Below are 20,610 nucleotides of genomic sequence, written 5' to 3' on the forward strand. Positions count from 1 at the left end.
CGGGTGACGCGGTACACGCAGGCTAGTGACGCACTGCACGCATGGCGGGTGACGTAGTGCACTAATGACGGGTGACACAGGGCGGTGATGTGCGTCTGGCGGTCAGGGCCGAGGGTGAGTGAGCGGCTGTGACGGCAGCGATGGGAGGGGGCCTTCCGGGGGCCGGGGGCTATTTGTGGTCACCGTTTATACTGGGTGTGTATATTTTAAAAAAAGAGAAAAACAATTCCTCTTCGATTGACCCTATTTAAAATTTAAAAAAACATTTTATTATTTGTCATTGCCCCTTGTCCCTCCATCAGAAAAACAGACCTGCATTTATATATCCACCAGATCTCCCCAAACACTTACAGCCAGTGTGTGCAGTGTATTGTGGGAAACGCAGTCAACCTGCGCATAGCAAGATCCCACACAGCACTGACAATGCCCCGGATCAGACGGTTTTTTACTGACGTTTGAGGGGACGCTGCGGATAACTCCCTGCTCTTCGAATAGTGCCTTTTACATCCACCTGAGAGCGCCTCGGTTTAATATCTCATCCTAAAGACACCCCTCCGACAGTGCAGCGCTCCCTCAGTACTGCCCCTCCGACAGTGCGGCGCTCCCTCAGTACTGCCCCTCCGACAGTGCGGCGCTCCCTCAGTACCGCCCCTCCGACAGTGCGGCGCTCCCTCAGTACCGCCCCTCTGACAGTGCGGCGCTCACTCAGTACCGCTCCTCCGACAGTGCGGCGCTCCCTCAGTACCGCTCCTCCGACAGTGCGGCGCTGCCTCAGTACTGCCCCTTCGACAGTGCGCGCTCCCTCAGCACTGCTCCTCTCACAGTGCTGCGATCCCTCAGCACTGCACTGGGAGTGTCAGCCTAGATTTTAGTGCTCAAGTCTCTGGAGTGGGATTTGAACCCACGACCTTCTGACCCACTGAGCCACTGGCTGTCACATAAAGACCCAGTAGCTGACAGTGTAGTTTGTTATATGGGCAAACACGGCAGTTATTTTATCCACAAATACCAATGAGATAAATGAGGAATTTTATCTACAGAAAATGCTGGAAATCTCAGCGGGTCTGGCGGCATCTGTGGGGAACTGATGAAGAGTCATTGACCTGAAACGTTAACTCTGTTTCTCTCTCCACAGATGCTGCCTGACCCCCTGAGATTTCCAGCATTTTCTGTTTTTATTTCAGATTCCAGCATCCGCAGTATTTTGCTTTTGTATTTGTGAGGAATTTATATGTTTTTAATTGTGTTAGTTGAGGGAGGAATGAAATAATCTGTTATTCTTTTGTAACAGTTGCTATGAAGTTGAAGAACCCATCCATAGCAAATTGCTTTATGTCTTGAGAACAGTACGACCTTGATGAGGGAAATTCACACCTTTGTCCTCCAGGCTTATATCAAAATGGTTTAAATGGATAACTATTGTTTGGAGCAGCAGAATATGCTAGGTGAAACACTTTATAACGCCATCTTCCCACAATATCCAGAAATGGCCATAAAGCTCACAGGTACAGTCATGTTATTTTCATACTGTACTATAACTAAGGTCTTGGGATCCTGGAGATAATTTAGAAGTATGATTTGTGTGAGTGTATCATAAACGAAATGAAAAGCAGAGAAATCAGATTCAGAAGAATTTGATACTATTAGATAACTGCCAGTAGGTGGGATATATAATTCAATGTAGATAAATAAAATAAATAGTCTGTGGGCCTAAAACCAAAATAAGGTGTATGTGTTAAATTGATCTGTCATACAGACTGCTGATCAAGAAAGCAATCCAGGGGTTATGTGAATAAATCAATGAAACCATCAACACAGCATCTGTTGCAGTGAAGCAGAAAAATAATGTGCTGCGTTATATTATCAGTGAATAGAACAGAAATCAAATAGGCTATATAGTTATTGTGAATAGTTTTGGTTAGATTCCATTTCAAGAACTGTGGGAAGGCTGTTATAGCCCTTAAGTCGCGAGCAACTAGGATGATAGATGTCATGTATGTAACCACAATGTAACACCACTGTATTACTGTATACACTCAACCTAGATGCACACCTTGACCACAAGGGGTGAACTTGTGGGAGACACTCCTTACCTGATCACACAGGCATAAAAAGGGAGGTCCCACGCAGGGTCATCGTCTTTGGAGTTCTGTGAATAAAGAGTTAAGGTCACAGAGTGATCTTGTCCCCAGAATGTGCCTCGTGTGGTTTCATACTGTAGAGTAAGGACTTTACAATAGATATCAGAAATACAAGTTTTAGGAAAGTTAAGGAAATTGGGCTTATTTGTTTTGGGAAAGAAAACTCCAAAGTGGCCTCACTGAATTTTTCAAGATTGTGTAGAGGCTAAACAAATGGATTCAAATAATTGTTCATTTGGGCAGAGGGATGAAATACAAGGGACCCAAGTTAAAAATGAGGAAGTTGGAAATGGAAAATATAGTTAAAGGGACCATTTTTATTCCATAAAGGGGAGAAGCATTATGGAATCAATTATTGTGGAAGGCCATTGAATTGAACTGTATAACATCATTCAAGAGGCACGTAGATGCAGTTCTGAAGGATTGAGGGATATGATGAGTCAGTCAAAAGAAGACAAAAAGGACAGGCCCAACAATTATAAAAACTGATAAAAGGGTTGAAATTGCACTGTGTGAAATTAGTAATAAATACAAATTCCGTCCGTGATTTTAACAATTTGGATATCCTCATGGAGAAAATTTTTGTTGGTCATTATAACAAAATAGTAAATACATTACCAAGAACGCATTCATATTTTTGCAATTATAAGCTATTAATCTTCTCAGTGCTTAGTGGTAAAAGAGGGAAATAATGATTAATATCAAATTAACTTACCCTGTCAGCTGTAACTATCGATTTTAAATGCATTAAATAATACCATAAATACTCGGATTTATATAAATAACTAAATTGTCCTTTTGTTTTGAGCCTCTTACAGGGATGTTGCTGGAACTCCCAGATCCTGTGCTGGATCAGATGATGCACGATGAGAAGCTGCTGTCTGCTGGCCTTCAGAAAGCACTTAGCACACTTCAGAATTCTACAGAGAAATGGCAAGACATAAATAAATGGTATATAGGGGTGCTATGTACAGAAGGAGTAGTTATTGGAATCTAATGTTATCTCTAATCATTTTCATTGTAAACTAAATGAGACAATGCACTTGTTTTAGTTTTATGTAAAACGTGTTAACGTTTTGAGTACCATTTCAGTTTTGGAGTGCGAGATAGATTACTGTTTAGTCATGTCCATCAGGTAGCTGCTGGATTGGCATTGTTTCAGTGCTGGAATCACTGATTATTTTTAGGGAACGGACACCACCTTAAATTGACTGTGGAGGCCCCGACCTGCGTGAGAACACCAGCGGCAGGTCGGGGCCATAAAAGGAGCAGTGTGGAAGCCACTTCAGGAGCGAGCTGGTGCAGGAGGGCGACGAAAGGGAAGAGGGACGCCATCAAGGTCCAGGTCGGTGATTGGAGCGTGGGCAGATACAGCAGGAGCGGTGAGGTCGGGGCGAAGGAGCAGCGAGAGACTATAGAGGGACGTGATCGGGGCCTAGGGAAGGCGAGGCAGCACGGGCCAGCTCACACTGCGATATATGTGCGCGCTAGGTCTGTGCAGCAGAGCTGGTCTCCAGTCGTCTTGGTTAACCCTTACCACTGGACCAAGGCCTAGCTCTGTCAAGCCTGTGTGGTGGCACGGTCACCACATGTTAAAAAAATCCACGCACAGGCATCTTCCACCCTTCAGGATGTAGTTTGGGTTCTTCATTGAAACACCTGTGAACTCATCCTTTTTTGGTGTGGAAACAAGTCATCCTCGTTTCGAGGGACTGCCTATGATGATTAAATTGAATGTGACTGATTTAATCTCAAAAGGGTTAATGTTTTCTGCCTGTAGCAGTGCTAATTTTGATGTCAGAGAAAAAAATATTTTGTTTGACTTCCAGTATGTTTAAAATTGTGCAAGACGATACGGATTCGGATTCTACTGATTCATTAGGGGAGCAGTTGTATGACCTGGTGGACATCCATAACACTGGACACAGTGAGAAAATAACAGGTTAGTTAGTATATTCTAAAAGATTGTCTTCTTTAATTACAAAACAAAAAGTTTCTGAAGTTGAAAATTTGATTGTAACAAAAAAATCTCCGAATTTCCAATGTTGGAACTTAACATCGGTGTGTGTCAACATTCCTGCTCACCGGCCTTCCTACTCAGTTCTGCAACTCAGCATTGTTTCTTTTCCTTTCACAACCTTAGAATGTCCCAAACTGCTTTACAGCCAATGATGTGAAGTCACTGTTGTAATGTAGGAAAACGCAGTGTCCAATTTGCACACAAACAGCAATGAGATAAATGGAACTCGCTGCCTGAAAGGGTGGTAGAGGCAGAAACCCTCATCGCATTTAAAAAGTACTTAGATGTGCACTTGAAGTGCCATAACCTGCAGGGCTATGGACCAAGAGCTGGAAAGAGGGATTAGGCTGGGTAGCTCTTTTTCAGCCGGCACAGACACGATGTGCCAAAGGGCCTCCTGTGCTGTAAGTTTCTATGAAATGACCAGATAATCAGTTGGTTGATTAATAAATATTGGACAGGATACTGGAAGAACTCCCCTACTCTTATTGACTTAAAAGTGCCTTGGGATCATTCATGTGCACCTGAGAGGGCAGATAGGGCCTTAGTTTAATGTCTCAGCTGAAAAACGGAACCTCCGAGAGTGCAGTGGTCAAGTCCCTGGAGTTCCACACCTTCTGACTTAGGGGTGAGAGTGCTACCACTGAGCCAAGGCTGGCCAGCGCTAAACGAATTACAGCTTCCCAAATATTTAAGTACAAATAGAATAGCACTGCATGTATGTATGTTTTTGTGTTGATTTTTATAGGTATGCTGCTGGAATTAGGGCGGAATGAAGTAAAGAAATTGGTCAATGACTCACAACTGTTGGAACAAAAGATTGACACTGCACAGGAAGTGCTTGAGCAGTAAGTTTGTGTTTCTGTACGTCAATTGCAAACCGTGTTCAGAATATTTTACTCTGTAACCATTGACAAAATGCACGCGTGATGGTGTAAAAATGAGGTACTGCCTATCCCCATGATCTGCCGGATATAAAAAGGTGGAAGAAACGGGCTGCCTCATTGGCCGCTAGGCTCGGAAGGGGATTGCTTGAGCCAATGGTTTACAGGGGGCTGAAAATGGATGGTTGCTCTGGAAATGTTTGGACTTGTTGGAAGGCAACATATATAAATTTAAACAAAGCACTCTGTTTAGGAAACGGATTGGATTGTAGTTGTATTTTAGTATGAAGAGACATAAACAAGCACCTTGCACAATATCCTGTGTGTACCGTCCTTCAAAAATTCAATGCTTTTCACATTTTTAGAAAAATGCCTAATGAGAGGAAAGTGTCCATCAATTCCGATTCTGATGATGTGAAAGAGAAACTGGGGGAGAAGATTTTTGAACAAGTAGAAAAGATTGATCCACAGAACTGTGCTTACATCACTGGTGAGGGGAACTACTCTTATACTCTTTGAATATATGAATTATTCTTTGTGGGGTGAACAGCAGGAACATTAAGACGAATAAAATGATACAGACTCTCATTTACAGGAGTTGTAAAGATTTGGGAACATATTTTATCTTCAATCATGGACTTTCACCCAAGTTAGAAATGATCTATCTTACACCACTTCTCAAAAAGAAACAGATTTTGTAAATAACCTTTACTTGCCGTTATTCTTGGTCAATTTAATTTGGCTTTTAGATGTTTGGAGAAATTGCAATGACATACTGATAATAAAACTCATACATGAATTCAGTCATTTATTTTGACTTACAAATGGAAGTACATTTGGTTCTTGCTGAATGAATTTTTCAAGAAATATTCTCACAAATTTACCTTGGTGTCATTGACCCTGAAATGAGCTTTTGACCATATATCCGCAGCATAAATACGACCGCCTATTTCCACCTCCGTAACATCGCCAATTTCCACTCTTGCCTCCGCTCATCTGCTGCTGAAGCCCTCATCCGTGCCTTTGTTACCTCTAGACTTGATTATTCCAACGCTCTCTTGGCTGGCCTCCCACATTCTACCCTACATAAACTTGAGGTCATCCAAAACTCAGCTGCCTGTGTCCTAACTCGCACCAAGTCCCGCCCACTCATCACCCCTGTGCTCGCTGACCAACATTGGCTCCTGGTTAAGCAACGCCTCAATTTTAAGATTCTCATCCTTGTTTCAAATCCCTCCATGGCCTCGTCCCTTCCACAACTCTGTAATCCCCTCAACCCCGACAGTGATGTGATGTGCCAGTGCTATGCAGCTTTCTTTGCCCCCCCCCCCCCCCCCCCCCGAGATGTCTGCACTCCTCTAATTCTGCCCTCTTGAGCATCCTTGATTATAATTGCTCAACCATTGGTGGCCAAGCTCTGGAACTCCCTCCCTAAACCTCTCCGCCTCTACCTTGGTTTCCGCTCTATTCAAGCCGCTCTATTCACTGGAATTTAGAAGGATGAGAGGGGATCTCATAAAAGCATATAAAACTCTGATGGCATTGGACAGGTTAGATGCAGGAAGAATGTTCCCAATGTTGGGGAAGTCCAGAACCAGGGGTCACAGTCTAAGGATAAGAGGTAAGCCATTTAGGACCGAGATGAGGAGAAACTTCTTCACCCAGAGAGTTTTTAACCTGTGCAATTCTCTACCACAGAAAGTTGTTGAGTCCAGTTCGTTGGATATATTCAAGAGGGGGTTACGGCTAAAGGGATCGAGGGATCAAGGGGTATGGAGAGAAAGCAGGAATGGGGTACTGAGGGAATGATCAGCCATGATCATATTGAATGGTGGTGCAGGCTTGAAGGGCCGAATGGCCTACTCCTGCACCTATTTTCTATGTTTCTGTGTTTCTATGTTAAAACCTACCTTGTTGACCAAGTTTTTGTGGCTCAGTGTCAAATTTCTTATCTCATAACACTGCTGTGAAGTGCCTTGGGATGTTTCACTACGTTAAAGGTGCTATATAAATACAAGTTGTTGTTATAAGAAAATCATCAACTAGTGAAATTTCTTCCAACGGAGACACCCATGAAGAAAATCAGAGTAACTTTGTGGAAACTACAACAAAAAGCTGTTGAATGGTTAGCAGTTTGTTGGAGTGAGTTACCCAACTGCTTTACCATCACTGAATGATGGAAATACACCCAGCAGGTCCTGCAGCACCGGACGAGACAATAAACTGATATGTTGAGCAGACTTTTGTCAAAACTAAATAAAGGGAAAGCAGGCAAGCCCTTTTTGTCGGGCTGACAAAAACATAGAAACATAGAAAATAGGTGCAGGAGTAGGCCATTCGGCCCTTCGAGCCTGCACCACCATTTGATAAGATCATGGCTGATCATTCACCTCAGTATCCCTTTCCTGCTTTCTCTCCATATCCCTTGATGCCTTTAGCTGTAAGGGCCATATCTAACTCCCTCTTGAATATATCCAATGAACTGGCATCAACAAAACTCTTCGGTAGGGAATTCCACAGGTTAACAACTCTCTAAGTGAAGAAGTTTCTCCTCATCTCGGTCCTAAATGGCCTACCATTTATCCTAAGACTATGTCCCTGGTTCTGGACTTCGCCAACATCGGGAACATTCTTCCCGCATCTAACCTGTCCTGTCCCGTCAGAATCTTATACGTTTCTATGAGATCCCCTCTCATCATTCTAAACTCCAGTGAATAAAGGCCCAGTTGATCCAGTCTCTCCTCATATGACAGTCCAGCCATCCCTGGAATCAGTCTGGTGAACCTTCGCTGCACTCCCTCAATGGCAAGAACGTACTTCCTCAGATTAGGAGACCAAAACTGAACACAGTATTCTAGGTGAGGCCTCACTAAGGTCCTGTACAACTGCAGTAAAACCTCCCTGCTCCTATACTCAAATCCCCTAGCTATGAAGGCCAACATACCATTTGCCTTCTTCACCGCCTGTTGTACCTGCATGCCAACCTTCAATGACTGATGAACCATGACATCCAGGTCTCGTTGCACCTCCCCTTTTCCTAATCTGCCGCCATTCAGATAATATTCTGTCTTCGTGTTTTTGCCCCCAAAATGGATAACCTCACATTTATCCACATTATACTGCATCTGCCATGCATTTGCCCACTCACCTAACCTGTCCAAATCACCCTGCAGCCTCTTATCGTCCCCCTCACAGCTCACATTGCCACCCAGTTTAGTGTCATCTGCAAACTTGGAGATATTACACTCAATTGCTTTATCTAAATCGTTAATGTATATTGTAAATAGCTGGGGTCCCAGCACTGAGCCCTGCGGCACTCCACTAGTCACTGCCTGCCATTCTGAAAAGGACCCATTTATCCCGACTCTCTGCTTCCTGTCTGCTAACCAGTTCTCTATCCAAGTCAGTACATTACCCCCAATACCATCTGTTTTGACTTTGCACACTAATCTCTTGTTCTTTTCAACAAAAACAGTTATTCTTTTCCCACTCGGACCAAATTATTAAACATTAATGCTTGGGATGCTTTTTTGTGACTTTAGTGGGAAATAGAAGAGTGGAAAAATTGATCAGTGATTAAATTGAGTCAGTCAAATTCCCCCCCGGCCAGCTGTGATTTAAAAAAAATACTTTTTAGGTCCATCATTTGTAGACTGGGCATAAAATGGAGAATCACATTAAACACAGTGATGTGGTATGCCAGTGCTGGGCAGTAGCTTTCTTTGCCAATATTATCTGCAACTCTGTGAACAGAATTGTCTTTTATCTACAAAAGGGATCTTAGGCATTGCCATTAGAAGTTAGCCCACACTTAGTCACATTGGTAGCCGTTTGCGCTACAGTCAGTATTTGTATAGTACGGATTGTATAATAGGCTCAGAGGAAAGAACACCATGTGTATGAGATGACTAGGAATTGGCACCTTAACTAGGTGTTTATCAGAGAATTTATAGGTCAGTTTTCTATTGTTTTCAACGAAAGTAAATTCCCTTTCATGTTGACAAGGGGACACACGGCGCTAAAGCAGGAACTGATGTGTGTCAGTTGAGTTGATAACCCAAAGCAAAGCTTGGACTCAATAAACCTTGAGCATAAGTGTAAATTTTTCCATATTGACCATCCTTGCAGTCTCAGTGAGAATGCCAATTGACATTGAAGTAAGTTCATGTAAACAGGGTTGAAACTGCCTAACTATGTTTAACTTAGGACCACTACACCTGCAGAGAGGGGACATTTATCTGATGAGCTTAGGTTCTGAAATCTCAGATAATGGGACATTAACACACTGCTGCAGTACAAAAATTTGAACCATAGAGCTCTTCTGGTTCACATAGTTTAAAGACATATATTCATGCCAGCCAAAAACACGCTGGAGCTGGCGATTTTGATTTATAACTTGTTAACTCTTCAGTAAAAATAATCTTAATTACTCGTTCCTACATCCAGTGTGAGTGGCATACATTAAAGCAGTCTTTCCCATTTCAGGGATCTAAAAATATCCTTTCAAATACTTTTTAGGCAGTCCCTCGGAGTCGAGGATGACTTGCTTCCATACTAAATATAAGTTCTCAGGTGACTGAAGAGTCCAATGCAGGACCCACAGTCTCTGTCACAGTTGGGGCAGACAGTGGTTAAAGGAAAGGGTGGGTGTGATGCCTGGTTTGCTGTGCGCTCCTTCCTCTGTTGACGCTTGGCTTCAGCCTGCTCTTGGCGAAGGGACTCAAGGTGTTCAGCGTTTTCTCGGCTGCTTTTCCTCCACTTTGGACGCTCTTGGGCCAGGGATTCCCAGGTGTTGGTGGGGCTGTTAATGTTGCACTTTTTCAAGGAGGCTTTGAGGGTGTCCTTGAAACGTTTCCTCTGCCCACCTGAGGCTCGCTTGCCATGTAGGAGTTCCAAGTAGAGTGCTTGTTTTGGGAGTCTAGTATCGGGCATGCGGACGATGTGGCCCGTCCATTGGAGCTGATAGAGTGTGGTCAGTGCTTCGATGCTGGGGATGTTGGCCTGAGCGAGAACCCTGACATTGGTGTGCCTATCCTGCCCATGGATTTGCAGGATCTTGCGGTGGCAGCGTTGGTGGTACTTCTCCAGTGTTTTGAGGTGCCTGCTGTACATAGCCCATGTCTCTGAGGCACATAGGAGGGCGGGTATCACCACTGCTCTGTAGACCATGAGCTTGGTGCCGGGATTGAGGTGCTGCTGTTTAAACACTCTCTTCCTCAGGTGACCGAAGGCTGCACTGGCACACTGAAGGTGGTGTTGGACCTCGTTGTTAATGTCTGCTCTTGTTGACAGTAGGCTCCTTTCAAATAAGCTTGCTGTTGAATTTTCTTTTATTCCTCTTAGAAAATTGTTAAAAAGCTGTACACTTAAAAGTATTCCAGGATAAGTGTGGCAGTAAGAAATAGTTGTGACCTATAAAGACCTTAATCTTTAAATAGCTGAAATGAATTGGCTGGCGAGAGCGACTATTGAACCTGCCACACAATTCCTGAGGCAGTAGTCAGCTGCATTGACGTGATCATTAATGAAGTTGCTAGATTTAGCAGTGCACATTACATCAACGGAGCACAGGTGCTAGTTTCAATCCCCATCCACCTTTAATGAAAGTGTAAGATCTTTAATATTGATATCAATAGAGGAAGTTCTCAAGGCTTTTACATTTAGAACAATGAAGCATTTTGGTAACTATAAGTTCTGGAGACAGCAACATTTTCAAAATAAATCACGTTCATTATTACTCATTACCCCTGCAATCTGTATTACTAGTGGGATGGAATGGAACTGGGAATAAATGCTGTAGAACTGGACAGAATAGAAATCAAATATAACTATAAAAGAAGATTCTCACTATTTTTCCTCAGCAAGTGGATGATGCTGGCAAGATTGCATTTAATTGCCCTTTGCTAGTTACCCTGAGAAAGTGGTGATGGGCCTTCTTGAAAGCAATTGTTTATAAAACTGAGTGGTCTGCCAGGCCACTTCAGTGGGCATTGTGAGTCAACCACATCGTGTAGACTCTATCCACCTGACCAGGTAGGGTTGGCAGGTTCTCTTCTCTGAAGAACATAAATAAACCACTCATTTTTATGACAATCTGGCAGGTCTCATGGTATTCCTTTCTGAGGCTAGCCGATAAATTACCAGATTTATGCAATTCAGTTGCACAACGTGCTATGATGGGATTTGAATTGTAGGTTGCCAGTCCAGTACCATAACTTCAATCGAGACTCTGCCTTTGACTCAGGGTCAAACAGGCCTGCGTCATCGCTCCAACCACCTTCTTCCTCACTGCCATGCTCCACCTCACTGTCAACAAGCTCCCCGCTGGAGTGGAACTAAACTACAGAACCAGTGGGAAGCTGTTTAACCTTCGCTGCCTCCAGACCAGGTCCAAGCTCACCCAAACCTCTGTCGTTGAACTGCAGTATGCGGACGATGCCTGCATCTGCACACATTCTGTGGCTGAACTCCAGGACATAGTCGATGTATTCACCGAGGTATATGAAAGCATGGGCCTTACGTTTAACATCTGTAAGACAAAGGTCCTCCACCAGCCTGTCCCCGCCGCACAGCACTGCTCTCCAATCATCAAGATTCACAGCGCAGCCCTTGACAACGTGGACCACTTCCCATACCTCGGGAGCCTCTTATCAACAAAGGCAGACATTGATGCGGAGATTCAACATCGGCCGCCTGAGGAAAAGAGTGTTCGAAGATCAGGCCCTCAAACCTACCACCAAGCTCATGGTCTACAGGGCTGTAGTAATACCCGCCCTCCTGTATGGATCAGAGACATGGACGATTTACAGAAGACACATCAAGTCACTGGAGATATATCACCACTGATATCTCCACAAGATCCTGCAAAGCCCCTGGGAGGACAGACACACCAACATCAGTGTCCTCGCCCAGGCTAACTTCCTCGATTCCGAGGGACTGCCTATGATGATGATGATGATGATGATGATCATAACTGCTACAGTACTGTGCTGGTTTTAAGATTAGGCAAACAGCAGATCTCAAAGCTCTTTTGACACACATTTATATTTCAAGCTTCGCTTCTGTATCCTTCAATCTTTCCCTGATCAAGCTGGACTGCATGCAACTCATGGTGAACAGGCAGGGAACGTTTGACCACCAGCTTCCAGGCATCTTGCTCCAACCAGATAGTGGGATGTGTGCGAGACTCAGAATTGTTATCTCTCCCTCTAGGGAACCACATGACATCTCCCCCACATTCTATGGGGGAGATTGCAAACTCACTCTATGGGCACTTCAAATTCAAAATTGGCATCTTGCTGACAACTGATTTTGTGGAAGGTCCATCTGGTTTCCTGAACATGGGCAATAAAATAAATATCAAGACCTCAGTTTGAGGTGTTCTAAAGTAACATGTTGACTGTCTCAGGACAAATTGATTAGCTATTGTATTGTGAAAATCTCCCCAACACATTTGTTCAACACTGAGGAGTGCAGTCAATGTTTAAAACGCGGTTAGACCTAGGGTTCTGAAAGGAAGGGTCCCCTCGGACTCCTCTGTCTAACTTTGGGAGTATAGTATTGGATTTAAGGAATTTATAATGGAAATACAATTGGTAAGATGATATTCTACTCCAGATATCTTTAACGTGCCTTATAATTGTATTTCCTAAATAGGATTGTGACATCTGGTGGCAGAACATAAACAGTGCAACAACCTTGATATTTATACTCTCAGGCTGTACGATTTGGACACAGTTGATCCTTTTGGTTGTATCCAGTTGGAATGTCCGTTGTTTACTGGACACAGCTAGAGCCAACACTGATTCAAAGATTAACATTTGACTAATTGAGACCAACCACAAATGCCTGTGACTTTGAACAGCTTTTGAAACTAATCTAAGTTATGTTATGAAAACTTGCAAAGACAATTCTTGCTTGGAGCCCGGTAACTTTCAACCCAGCATGGTATGAGTGTTGAATGCAGGAATCATTCCATTTTATGAATTAAAATATTAACAAATTATTGGTGTGCACTTGAAAGCAAAATACTTTTTCAAAAAAAAGTTCATAAACAGCTTTAAATGCAAATTAACTAAACATCTGTGCAGTATCATTGCACTCAACTGTGCAGCATTTTTATTGGTATTAGAACATGAACAGAACTGCAGGAAATTACAGGAGGCTGACAATAGATTTTGCATGGATGAAGTCCAACTCTGACTTTGATCTTCATTTTAAATCTTTGCCGTTGCAAATACTTTTTAAATGCATTGTTGCAGTAGCCATATTTGTCAGTGAAATATTTGCTATTTTAGAAGTTACATTCACCAAATTCTTTCTGTTAATCGGGTTCTAATTTAACGAAGAACCTGAAGCTCAGTGACTAACCATTTCTGTTTTAGGAATGCTCCTGGAAATAGATCCTTCTGCCATTCAGGAGTTGCTAACTGACAGATTAGCACTTCAAGCTGCTGTGGAAAGAGCAAAGGTCGTTCTCTCGCAGTCAGCTACTCCGAATTCTTCTTGCTTGCTGATCAATGAAGATGGAAGTGATCTGGACAGTGAGACTGAAAAGCTAGGAGAGGAGTTATATTGTTACATCAACAGTACGAAATACAGTGAACATTCAAGCAGGATAACGGGTAAATATTTATTAAAGACATTGTTAAAGATCCTATCCTTTTTAGCATATTATATTCTTTACACTTAGTTAGCTTTGACACTCCAGTGCAGCACTGAGGGAGTGCTGTACTGTCGGAAGTGCCGTCTTTTGGATGAAACCTTGAACCGAGGCCCCCACATGGCACTATTTCTATGATGATCAGGGGCGTTCTTCCTGGTTATTATTTATCCCTCAACCAGCATCACTAAAACAAATGATCTGGTCATTATGACATTGCTGTTTGTGGGACCTTGCTGTGTACAAATTGGCTGCCACAGAATAAGTAGAACCCACATTGCCTATATTCAGGAGTTTATCTTTACTGCTCAACATTGTCATGTGATAGATCCAGGAGTCATACCATTTAAACCCCATGTTGTCTGAACTGGATTCTGTAATCTCACAAGCATATCTGCTGGAGGGCAGACTGATTAACACTCTAATGAGCTAAGACCAATTGTAAAGCAATTAAATCTGCTATTGCTGGCCCAGGTGTGGACACCTGGCAACTAACCACTGCTGATCATCATCATCATAGGCAGTCCCTCGGAATCGAGGAAGACTTGCTTCCACTCTTAACATGAGTCCTTAGGTGGTTGAACAATCCAATACGAGAACCACAGTCTTGGTCACAGGTGGGAAAGGGAGGGTGGGACTGGTTTTCCGCACGCTCTTTCCGCTGCCTGTGCTTGATTTCTGCATGCTCTCGGCGACGAGACTCGAGGTGTTCAGCGCCCTCCAAGATGCACTTCCTCCACTTAGGGCGGTCTTTGGCCAGGGACTCCCAGGTGTCGGTGGGGATGTTGCACTATCAGGGAGGCTTTGAGGGTGTCCTTGTAACATTTCCGCTGTCCACCTTTGGCTCGTTTGCCGTGAAGGAGCTCCGAGCAGAGCGCTTGCTTTGGGAGTTATTGCTAATGAAGTCATGATCACACATTGTTCACTGACCTGTCTTTTAAGATACCTCTGCTGTCTCAGGCTGATTTGGTATATGGAAGCACCATTAGAATCATAGAAATTTACAGCACGGAAGGAGGCCATTTCGGCCCATTGTGTCCGTGCCGGCCGACAAAGAGCTATCCAGCCTAATCCCACTTTCCAGCTCTTGATCCGTAGCCCTGTAGGTTACGCCACTTCAAGTGCACATACAAGTACTTAAATGTGGTGAGGGTTTCTGCCTCTACCACCCTTTCAGGCAGCGAGTTCCAGACCCCCACCACCCTCTGAGTGAAGAAATTTCCCGTCAAATCCCCTCTAAACCTTATACATTCTGGACAGATATTTTATTTGAATCACATTCCCATTAATTTGTGTTCTGGACGTTTTGTAAGCTCCATTTAACTGAAAAGCATCATAATGTGAATGGTCTAGGAAGCATTTCCTAGTCAAAAATCCCAAAACATGTATTAAATTGTATTAAAAAAAATTACTTACAGTCTCATGCTGATCAGTGTCCTTTGCCTGCATGTAACCCGTACTTTACAGTAATGTAGGTGGTGGTAAAAATGCATCTGCCTGCTTACGCCAGTGTGAAAACAACAGATATTGCACCACTGGTGGTCATTAGCGTCAGCAGGAGCAGAGGTCAAACGAGCTGTATAAGCATAAGTGGCCTTAAACTATTTTAACTGACGGGATCACAAAATGTTTATATTCAGTGTTTTCAGTAGAATCTGACTTTGTAAAAAGCAATGCAGGTCTCTGTGGTGCTGTGTTTATTATATGATGGAAACATATGATGGAGTAGCCTGCAGTTCTCATTTAAAATTGTGGTTTGGCAGTGTTGAGATATCAGGTTGATTAAATTTTGTTTGTAAAAATCACTTACAGTAACTCAGGGTCTGGTCATCAAATAATTAAAGTTTTAGTGAGTTTGATTAGAACAGATAGTTCCTTTAAATGGCATTAACATCTCTGCAATCTTCTTTAGGTATGTTGCTCGAGATGCCTCAAAACAGCTTAGCAGAACTGCTGCGATCACCAGAACAACTGACCGAGAAGATCCAAATTGCTGCTTTAGCACTTAAAGATGGCTGAAAACATGATTAGCTGTTAGGAACTTAATAAATCCCACAATGATTTAGAAATTATAAAAGCAGTTGTAGCTACAGCATCAGTTTCCATGTTTTAGTTTGGATGATCAGTTTAAGAAGCTCGCAAGTCACTGCAGTTTATGGTATATAAGTTGATTGAACACAGTGAAGAGCTTTAAATTGCTAGCTTTCTTGTGTCAGTTTGAACTGCTGGACATTTATTTTATCTACTCTGGGTGACTTGGAATTGCAGATCACACAACCCCAGTAACAATTGAAGAGTTTTAGAGACAGAGCAACTATACTGCTTCTGAGAGGCATTTGGTACAATCCATTTAAAAAAATTAAAACATTTCTATATAAAAAAAATTATTAAATTACGTGATCTTTTAGAATTCCAGTAACAATTAGATTAGAAAATGTTCTACAGAAACACAGAGAAAAAGGGAATCTTTCCACTTAGCTCTTGGCCTGCAGCTTTCACATTCTCAAAAAGGTTACTCTACAAGATAAAATGTGCATTAAGGAAATAGGAAAGATTCTGGTCCTGTGACACTTTTCATCCAAGCTATACATGCCTTCACTTTCCTATTCAGTAGTGGGATGTTGGCAAACATGCCAGCAGCATGAGATTTAATTGATGAATCTTTCATGATCCTAGGTTACCTACAAACGGAACAGGTTTAGTTTATGTTTTTACAGCACGGCATAACATGGCTAAAACCAAGGTGCTGCAGGCACTTGTATAGAAGTTAGATTGCATAATCTAGGCATTGTCCATATTAAAGTCCAAAGGGAAACTGGAAAATGTGCTCTGTAGGGGATAATATTGTTTCCATCCTAAGTGAACTATCCACCTTGAGGTTTTCCGAGCCTCTGCAGCACTTGCAGCTGAGAGGACAGGCTGGCAATTTGGTGCCAGATCTCTATGCTAATGTTTCTGTATGCCTTCCAGCAGCTTACTGTGGCAAACAAATATTTTGCTCCTCATCAACAGCTTCACACTGTGGTGCAGCTGAGTTTGGCAATTTCAAATGGTGGATTAAGTCCGCATTGTTTCAGTGATCTAGATTTTGAAACCTCCGTCATTATGTGGAGGATATCTATCATTCTGCCTCCTTTGTCTAAAGTGGGAAGAACAGGCTCATCATCCAAGGCAGATCCTAAAAGTAATGTTTGGATAAATGCACAGATGACTCCTGGCGGTTGCTTTTCTACACATTAAAAGCAGCATGTGTAAAGTTATCTTTTGAGATGTGGCCTCCAGATTTCCTATGGGGAAATCGCTGTCAATTTGCAGTGCAGGTCGTAACCTGATATTTGGAGAATAACTAATGAAATTGTTAATTGAAAGATACAATACTAATTTGCAGATTAATAGATGAGAGAATAAAAATATTTAATGCAGTTCCAGTGACTATCTTCACCATGGACAGAACGAGTTATCAGTATTGTAGACGGCTGCTGCAGTATAGCTCATCTACCACAAACAGTTTTAAAAAGAACAATTTTATTTAAGGTTTTCAAAATTTGGGCACTTTGTGTTGTTGAGGGCAAGACATTTTTCCCCTTGCACTGAAGCAACTAGCTGTAGATATCCTTGGATGTAGTAGTTTCTTGGATGTAATACAATTTATTAGGCAGCGTTTATAAAGTTGAGCACTGAGGTGTAGGCTGTGGAAAAATCCAATCTCAAACAATAAGCTACAAAATTCAGTCTGCAAGCTTCCAAGAATTTTAAGATCTGCATTAGAACTTGGATCTCCAGCTGTGAAAATGAAACTAGCTGCAGTAGTTAATTTAATGTGTCAAAACATAAGAGTTAAGTCCATTACTCAAATACACACTGATTTATTTGGCCTTTATGAAGAATATAACACAACAACCTTTAAAGATTATTTAATTTTGGTTCAGGAACTGCTTTGTTAACGGTAAACTGTTGAATAGTGACACATTATGGGCAATAGTGCAATAAAACCAAGTGAAATTTATATTAAAACTTGGGCTATGATATCAAAATTTTGAAGAAAGAATGACATTAACATAATTGCTAATGCTGAAATCTTCTTGCAAATGTGTTAATGTTGCATATTGTTGCTTTGCATTAAAGCTTGTAGTGGATGCTCACAGTATATTTCAGATCATTGTAAATAAACCACTGCAAACTAGGAATTGTAAGACAAACTGAAATTGAATGTGCTTACTCGTTATCTCTCACAATTTTTACATATATATGTTGGTCCGAACAACTGGTTTGTAAGCGGTAACTTAACTCCGAAGACGAGGTGAATTTCCTTGATGGCTTTATTGCATTTGTGGTGTTTAAACAATGTTGGACATTTATTTTAGGCAGGAAAGCCTTTTCTTCCCGTTTTCCACCATTAGTTCTCTTGTGCTTGATGTGCCTTCCCACAATCCGGCTGCCAAATTCTCATTTGTCAAAGTGAGGATCAGTGGCACAGCACCTCAAAGTTCCCTGGTTTTGCACTGCTAATGTACTCTGAGCAACTTAGACTGGGATACAAGGGACAGCAGCTACCAGGATCACTTGATCAAAGTGGAAAGTGAGGAGTTCCTGGCAAAAGAATCTGGAGATTTGAATTTCTGCAGCAACGAAATGATGAGTTTTTTTTTGCAGTTCTGATTCGCATCTAAACTTGCTTCTGAAGGTCAAGATTTTAAGACTTCCCACTCACTGAGTCAGGCTTCTCAAGAACAAGTATGCAATTCCCTATAGGCATACTTTTGTACACCATTATGAGGAGTAACACAGGATAGAGCAAAGGAGACTCAGCATTTAAGAGGATGCAACTCACCAGATATTACCCTACCCAGATCAAATGTCCAGGCAGCATAGGTCAAATGAGGGTATTGCTGAGGACATGCATAGGAGGCACACGAGGTCTGGAAGCCGCAATGCATGCAGCAATTTATTCTGTCCCTAATGTAATATATCGCCTATTGACAGATATTAGAAGTTAGAATTAAGCAGCTTATTTTACACGTCTTTAATTCATGAATAACCTTTATGTTTGTAACTTCCTTTATATGCATTGATTGTATGTAAAACTTGCTTATAAAATGGTAAAAAAACAGCCATGTAACATAAAATGTGTTTTAAAATGGAGAAAAGCTAAGAAGCAAAGCTTGATGATAAATGAACCATCCTAAGTAACCAAAACAGTGTGTTGAACTTTAGTGTAGAATAACAAGGTTCATCGGGTCCTGCATAGCTCGACATACCTCATCAGTAGAAAGGCTGTGCATCTTGAGAATGTTTAGACTGGTGGGAGGTACAGAAGATTAGCGGGACTGCCTAGGAGATGGAATGAACCCTTTTCAAGGTTTCAAAGCTCGGACATGGAAAACGGAGATATTTTGCTAGCTTGCCACGATAGCACAAAAAGAGTATAAAGAAAGCAACTCTTCTACTTGGAAGGCAGTGCGAATCAAAACAGGAAGAATCTACAGAATAAGGAGTCAGCACCATGGTCTTGCAAGAGGATGTTATCGAGAACAGGTGGTGAATATAATTTGTTAAGTATTACTTTTTGTAACAATGTACTTTACTTGATAAACCTGTTGTTACTCAATATACCTGTATTAAAAGCATGTGTTATAATCTGAACAAGAGTCTCCTAGTTTGAATTAAATATAAACCCAGAGTAGTTGAATTGCTATAATTAGCAAAGCGGCAAAAAGCTGCTAAGTCGCTAAAAACGACACTAATGTCTCTCGAGTTGCAGTCTGCTTGTGTGGAGGCAGGAGACACTGACTGGTCCCTAGTTGGGGATCTGCTGAAGAATCCAATGAAGATGCTCCTCACTCCATTGGAAGAATGAGCGAGTGCAAAAACCTTTATTTTCTGGACTTGGGAATCCAAGAAGAGTTTTGCTAACTTGCATGCTCAAGTTTTAGGGAGTATACGACAATACTTTTACTTCTATAATCCAGATTTAGAAAGTAATACGTAAAAATATTTCAAGCCTCCTTTGAATGCGATTTATAACCATCAAGAAACAGAAAAATACCGGATAACAAATTCAGTAAAGATATAAAATGTATTTTGAAAAATAGAGAACAGATTGAAGTCCATACATTCCAGTAAAATGCACAGTAAGGCAGTCTCCATTTCACAATTTGGAATATTCTACATAAATTCTTTACAATAAAAACACAAACAAGGATGTTAAAAAGAATCCATTTTAAGGCCAAGGCAGTACCTTATAAACATCTCAGTAGCTGGGAAAGAAACATTATAAAACAGCACAATACGATAATCACACATTCACACAACCTCTGGATTATTTACAAAATAGATTTTTACACACTACAATTATTGCTGAACAGAGGGAATGTACAACGGTTTCTTCCAAGATATTTGAGGTCTGAAATGTTTCAACATTTCTGAAGATCTACATCATTTTAAAACACAACAATTTTAAAACAGTCCATTTCTACAATCTTCAAAAAAAATCCCTTTAACATTTCACTCTTTTTAAGTCTGCAATATTTTGTCTACTGTTCAAACTGCTACGGTCTCTGAAAAGTACTTAAGTTTACATCTAACATTTTTACTGGCAGATATGCAGAAACAGTTCCGCACCTCTTTGTGCAAAAAAGCTAATGTCCAGGCAAAAATAACATTTACCCCCCCCCCCCAAAAAAAAGAAATCAGCATTTCAACCTGCAAACAGACAGGCTACTTGAAGATTATTTTCAATAGCTGCAAAATGATGAGGTCAAAGAGTCAAACTTTTCTTCAGAAGTAGAGCAAACCTCTTCGCTGAAAGCACAATTGAAGGCAGCTACATCAACTGTATTAATTAGTTCCCATTTACTGGCAGAGCTTCGGAAGGTTGGGTCTGCTTGAACAAAAGAAAACATT

The 20,610-nt window shown here is 41.7% G+C and overlaps 2 protein-coding genes across 13 annotated transcripts in view; one reads left to right on the forward strand and one right to left on the reverse strand.

Moving 5' to 3' along the window:
* The first annotated feature begins 52 nt into the window (after positions 1–52).
* Positions 53–19,353, forward strand: LOC139232477 (uncharacterized). 6 transcript variants are annotated; one of them, XM_070862728.1, is made up of 8 exons: positions 53–114; positions 1,292–1,505; positions 2,960–3,092; positions 3,971–4,083; positions 4,910–5,009; positions 5,411–5,535; positions 13,430–13,669; positions 15,620–19,353. In XM_070862728.1, exons 2-8 carry the CDS (start codon positions 1,409–1,411, stop codon positions 15,724–15,726), a joined length of 915 nt encoding a protein of 304 aa, XP_070718829.1. In that variant the 5' UTR covers positions 53–114; positions 1,292–1,408; the 3' UTR covers positions 15,727–19,353. The 6 variants fall into 6 exon arrangements, with proteins under 6 accessions (XP_070718829.1, XP_070718828.1, XP_070718830.1 ...); XM_070862727.1 differs by having other exon boundaries at positions 107–195; XM_070862729.1 differs by having other exon boundaries at positions 107–195; positions 2,960–3,074.
* Positions 19,354–19,764: 411 nt separating this feature from the next.
* cdk5rap2 (CDK5 regulatory subunit associated protein 2) overlaps positions 19,765–20,610 on the reverse strand; it is a 138,694-nt gene continuing 137,848 nt past the window's right edge. For 4 of the 7 annotated variants that reach the window (XM_070862737.1, XM_070862739.1, XM_070862736.1 and 1 more), the window contains one exon: positions 19,765–20,590. In XM_070862737.1, the coding sequence (XP_070718838.1) occupies positions 20,442–20,590 (149 nt within the window). In that variant the 3' untranslated portion in view covers positions 19,765–20,441. The remainder of the gene's footprint in view (positions 20,591–20,610) is intronic. The other 3 variants (XM_070862735.1, XM_070862740.1, XM_070862741.1) reach the window with 3 other exon arrangements.

This window comes from Pristiophorus japonicus, chromosome 20 (genome assembly GCF_044704955.1).
Source record: "Pristiophorus japonicus isolate sPriJap1 chromosome 20, sPriJap1.hap1, whole genome shotgun sequence".
Classification (NCBI taxonomy): Eukaryota; Metazoa; Chordata; class Chondrichthyes; family Pristiophoridae; genus Pristiophorus; species Pristiophorus japonicus.